Here is a 5690-nt window from a genome sequence, read left to right on the forward strand (position 1 = left end):
GTGGGAGGGAGCCCACGCTGGAGCAGGGAGGAGGGTGAGGAGTCCTCCCCTGAGGAGGAAGGAGCCACAGAGACAGCGGGCGAGGAGCTGACCACAACCCCCATCCCCATCCCCCTGCGCCACTGGGGCAGAGCAGGGAGAGAAATCGGGAGCAAAGTGAGCCCGGGAAGAGGGAGAGGTGGGGGGAAGGTGTCTGAAGATTTGGGGTTTAGTTCTCATTACCCTACTCTGATTTTGACTGGTCATAGATTAATTTTCCCAAGTCGAGTCTGTTTTGCCAGTGACGGTAACTGGTGAGTGATCCCCCCCTGTCCTCATCTCAACCCAGGAGCCTTTCGTTGTATTTTCTCCCCCCTGTCCAGTGGGGGAGGGGGCTGACAGAGCGGCTTTGGTGGGACCTGCTGTCCAGCCAGGGTCTACCCACCACACTGTCAAATCTCAAGAGTGATGCTTCCTATAACGTGCAGATGCAGAACAATGCATCACTGTGCTACAATCCAAACCCAGCCTCCTGCAGAACTTGAAGGAGGTCCAGCACAACTCCTGGCATTTAGGTGCTTTATTCCACCCTGTGCCCTGTTTTTGTTGGAAGGTACAACCACCCATCTTTTCCTCAGAAGTTTAGTACCACTGAACATTAATGAGACAAATAGTCACAAGATTTGCACAGTTTTTAAGGCTTCACTTGAAGTCTAGCTGCACTGTACAAATACACGTCTCTAGATGAGGAGTGAGGAAACATTACCAGCTGTGCAGTCTTATTATCCTGGTTCTGGGTACTGTCTTTCAGTAACTGGGTCATCTTCTTCCAAAGCTGGTGAAGCTCGGCCTTTTCTGCACCTTCCTCCTGTTTCATCTGTATTAGTTTCTGCCATGTTTCAGCCACCTGTCAAGAGGAACAAATGAACCATGCCATCACTCTTTAAAGAGCTGCAGGTCTGATACAAGCTTTCCAGTTACTGTTAATCTCTACTAATCTAGGCTACGCAACAGAGTACTGTTTACGGTAATGACCTATATTTACCTGCTTTCTAATTAAAGCAATAACAAGTTCCAGAATATTGTGTGGGACCTGTCCACCTTCCAAGGTACAGTGAAAAAGGGAGGCAAAGTATGAATTCTGCCTCTGGTTCCTGGAGGAAATCAACTTTAAAAATAAACCTAAACAGTCCTCTGATAAACTCTGAAATAAAAATGGAAACCTTGTTGGATCTACAGCACTACGAACAGAAAGAGAACAGTAGCAGTCCATGTTGAGATTCCAGTATGGAAAAATCAATAGAACTAACTGAAAAAGTGAAAATAGGACCCTGGATCCAACTTGTGGTTTTCTGTTGCACACAGAGCAAGTCTGCCTTTGTGTGCTGAAAAACTAGCACTGAATTTAGTTTCAGAAACCAGTATACAAAGAGGCTTTGGAGATAATGAATAGAGCCTGAACCTAAGTGATATGTAGAATTTTTCATTTTCCATTGTTGTAGGAAAGGGGAGAAGATGACATGGAGTAAGACTTGTAAGAAAGAAACCTTTTTAAAGCGTAAAGAAGACTGAGCAGCAGAACTGCAAAAATATGCATTCTGTAACCTAACTACAGAGACTACAGGTCAGTTACTGTTGAACCACTCAGGGATTTGACAACTCCACCTCGTGGTAAGCCGATAGGAGCCTCAAGGGCCATGCTGATACGCTTTGGGAGTCCTGGGTGGGCTGCAGCTTGGGCAGCCCTGGAGCAGCTTCCTGTGGCCTGAAGAACAATCTTCCAGCCCATATAGTAATATTATTTGTCCAGTTCTGTCAGTTTAATTGATTGTATATGAATCATACAGGGTGGAAAAGAAAGAAATATAGTTAAAATCAGTTCTTCCCAGTTGTGGTCCACAAGGAGATCTTAAGTGGTCTGCAGCCCCCTAAAAAAGATTCCTTGATGAAAAGTCGTTAGTTCTGATCAAATGGAAATTTCCTATTAGAAGAGAGAAAATAAAGCACTCAACCCACCTCTAAATATTTCTTTTCTTGATGATATAGTTCCACAAGCTTGTTACATACATCAAACCATTTCTGCTTGTCACCACTAGAAAGGATAGGAAAAAATACCACAGAAACAAGCTAAGTTTTTCATAAAACAGTATAATGTTTTTCAAATTCTGACAGATAATTTTTAGTAGGTTCAGTTGCCAAGCAAATATTTACAATTATTTTTGCAGATCACCCTAAGTTTTATTAATTGCTGCTGTAGCAGTGTAAAAAAAAAAAAATTACTTTAGGGAACTGTACTTTTCTTTCTGAACAATTTTAAAATTAAGAAAACAACGCAAACACTCTAGTCAGCTACAGTGACAGCTGAGATTTGTTTAGAACTGTACCTGTATGAATTGGATGATGTGTATTCTGTGATCTCAAGGAAGAGAAATATAAGCCTACTTATTAATGCAAAAAATAAACTCAGTGCTAAACACTTCAAGGCAGTGAGTTGAGACAGAGGACACAGGACAACACAGAATCCTCTACACTACTAACCTCAAGTACAATTATTCCAAGAGGTTTTGCCCTATCAGAAGGGTCTGGACAGGATCAAGAAATCTTAAGACAGGTACAGAAAATCTTAGTAACAAGTGCTGACCCATTGATGTGACAAGGCTTTAAAAAAAATAAAAGCTTATCCTGTGTCTCAGCAAATTACAGTATTCGGTATCCTTTACCTTTTATAGAGTTCCAAGAGCTTTTTGTAAACATCTGCCAAGTCTCCTTTGACATCTGTTTGGTTGGATTTCTCATATAAATTTGCTAATCCCTTTAAACAACAGCAAAAAAAAGATAATAAAGAAGTAAGATTTGATGTCAACAGTTACGTGTTATGAAAACACTGAAAGTTCTGCCTAAAAATTACTCCATTGTCTTCAATGAGGTCAAGTGTTAACGTAGCAATCTCTAAGCAGAATCTACATTGACACTTCTCTACAGCCCTCTGAATCTACTTATTTTAAATTAAAAGCTTTCCTCACTTTCTTAACTAACACCAACAACCATTTGAAACTTGTATTACATAATCTTGTCTGCGTAAGACAATACACAAAGCACACTAAGTGGTATGATAGAAGATTTATACCCAAGTATCATACTGTCTTGTATAGTTACAAAGCCAGAATCTGATTGCAAAACTGGAAATTTCAATGTACCTTGAAATCAGGCACCAACAGTTATACTTTAAAAAGGTATTTATACTGAAAATACTAAGAACCTTATTACTACCTTAGAAAAACATAGATTGCTGGGATCAGAGACAGTCTTAATATTCAACTTTAGTCTCCAAATACCGTATGTTATAACTATATACTGTTACAGGTTGTCATGCACACACCACCCAGCACACAGCTATTTCATATGAATACTATCATTTTTAAGTAACAACAAAATTCAATAACAACTCACCCGGTGCCAGAAAAATAAATTATTAGATAAAACATTTTCTCTCCTAAGAGAGAAGCGTTGTCAAATGTTTCTTGAGCTACAAGCATGGACAAATTTACTGTATCTGTTTCAATTCACATTCTCCCTTGCATGTTTTACTGCTATCTAGTCTTCACAAAAATACAATTTTAAATATACTGAAACTAATTTTCACCCTGCTATACATATGCAGCCACCCATTGCTTTACTTTGGACACACAAATAACACAAAGCTTAGCTACTCTGAAGCTTCTGCAGAACTAAGGGCCTCAGAAAAATATGATACAAGTCTCAACTCTGCCTTGTTCCTACATTTAACTCCATAGTGACATTTTTCAAGGAAAGAAAAAGTTAATCTGGACATTCACATACCTGCCATGCCAGTAACTGGTTTGGTTCAATTTCAATAGCTTTCTTATATGCTCCTTTGGACTGATCAGGCTGCTCTAACTCCGCAGCTGACAGGCCAATAAATACCCAAGCATTGTAGTTATTTTTTTCTTGCTTCAACACTGCCTAGAAATACACAATTTTAAGTGAAACTGATGAATGAAATGCATCATATAGATCCACATACTGAGTTTTATCAATACAGTTTGGTGAATTATTCTATATAGTATAGAAGTTAAGTAATGCTTAGGAAAAGGCTATGATTAATAACTTCAGCTTTCCATGCCCGAGAATGCTTCACATCTGAACTGTTCTGCCAGTAACCGTACCCGAAGCTCAGCAACTAAATCACTCCCATTAAGGTCTGGATTAGGAATGGATTTTTCTCTCTTACCATTCTAGGCTTAATATTCTTATCACCACATATAAGCAAATGCAAAAAGAATGGAATAAAAGTTTATCTGTGGGCAACTAACATGAATGATCAATGAAGTTAAATTTGAAAATCAGTCTCAAGTATTATGTCAATAAGGTACTCCACACTCTGCATTACTGTACAGCTGCAGAGGTGTGGGAACAGCAAACAAAATGTGCAAAAAATATTGCCTTCCAAGTAAAAAATTAATTACCTTGCAATGTTTTAAGGCTTCCTTATATTCTTTATTTCGTATTGCATCTCTAGCACTCTTCAATGCTGTTTTCACCTCCTTATTTGACATAGTGACTCTAAATAAGACAGACATATCATCAGTTCTTATAAAAAAACCAAACTGAACTCAAATGTTGTTTATATCCTACTATAACTGCATAGAGAGCATTTTAAATACAGAAATGTAATGCAATATGTCAAAATGAATACAGCACTAAAACCAAATAATATGGTTAAAAGTAGCTACTTAAAATTATCTCCAACACAGGGTTAAGTCAGTACTTCAACTAGCTGAATGATATAAAGAGGCTATGCCAGAAAAAAATTTTGGTTAAGGTTTAAGATAAATTCAAATAGGAGAAGAGATGTTATATGACAGTCACCACAGTTAAGACTCCTAGAAAGACACCCAGGATGGAATTTCTTTCAATTGTGCTTAAGAGGCACAATGCACTGGACACGTGCTCAAGGGGTTCCTAAGGATCAGAGTTTTCCTGTGTGCTATCTACAGCAGTCTGCTGTACACAGACAGCTCTCAACAGTCACGAGCCTGTCACTTATGTTCAGGTGTGGTCCACAAGCCTCTTCGCCCTTCACACACATTTACAGCAGACCCTGCTGCTGACTACAGCTGTATAGCAAAAACCATACATTTGGAAACGTTATCAAAGAGGCATTCACGCTTTTCAAGTCCAACACAGACATCATCATGCACTATTTTGACGCATACGGTAAGTAGTTTGCCTCAAATGAACTTGAGAAACACCGCAGTGAAAACTGCCTAAATGGGGTGAGGCTGAGAAATAAAACTGCTGGTGCGGGCACTGAGGGAGACTGAACAAGTGACAAACTCAAGAACAAAAAAACCTTTTAGCAGCTGAAAAGCAAAAGATAAAGAATGCGTGAAGAGCCTAGAGATAAATTAGTAAGGAAAGGACAAAAGAAGAGAGCGGATTTCAAAGATTCCCTCAGACCCTGAAAAAAAAAAAAAGGATAAAGGAATCTGCGAAACTTACACTGCTCAACAACTCCTGAAGATAAATTCGCTTCCTAAGAGGGCCCGGACGCCTCGATCACCACAAACATAACCCCGCGCTGACGCTTCCGAGCCTGAGCTCCATTTCCACCTACACAGAACAGGGACACCACGTCAGCGCAGAACCGGGCGCTCGCAGCGAGGGGCGCCCAGCCCGGGCCGGGCCGT

General features: G+C 39.8%; 1 protein-coding gene across 1 annotated transcript in view; it reads right to left on the reverse strand.

The window, feature by feature from the left end:
- Nucleotides 1-5645, reverse strand: part of TTC37 (tetratricopeptide repeat domain 37) — a 46949-nt gene extending 41304 nt beyond the window's left edge. The window contains exons 1-6 of the mRNA XM_026866509.1: nt 5503-5645; nt 4467-4563; nt 3820-3963; nt 2700-2791; nt 1996-2071; nt 746-886 (exon numbers count right to left, since the gene is read on the reverse strand). Coding sequence (XP_026722310.1) covers nt 746-886; nt 1996-2071; nt 2700-2791; nt 3820-3963; nt 4467-4556 — 543 coding nt within the window. The 5' untranslated portion in view covers nt 4557-4563; nt 5503-5645. The remainder of the gene's footprint in view (nt 1-745; nt 887-1995; nt 2072-2699; nt 2792-3819; nt 3964-4466; nt 4564-5502) is intronic.
- Between the last annotated feature and the right edge of the window lie 45 nt (nt 5646-5690).

Source organism: Athene cunicularia (genome assembly GCF_003259725.1).
Source record: "Athene cunicularia isolate RWA chromosome Z unlocalized genomic scaffold, athCun1 chrZ_part3, whole genome shotgun sequence".
Lineage (NCBI taxonomy): Eukaryota > Metazoa > Chordata > Aves > Strigiformes > Strigidae > Athene > Athene cunicularia.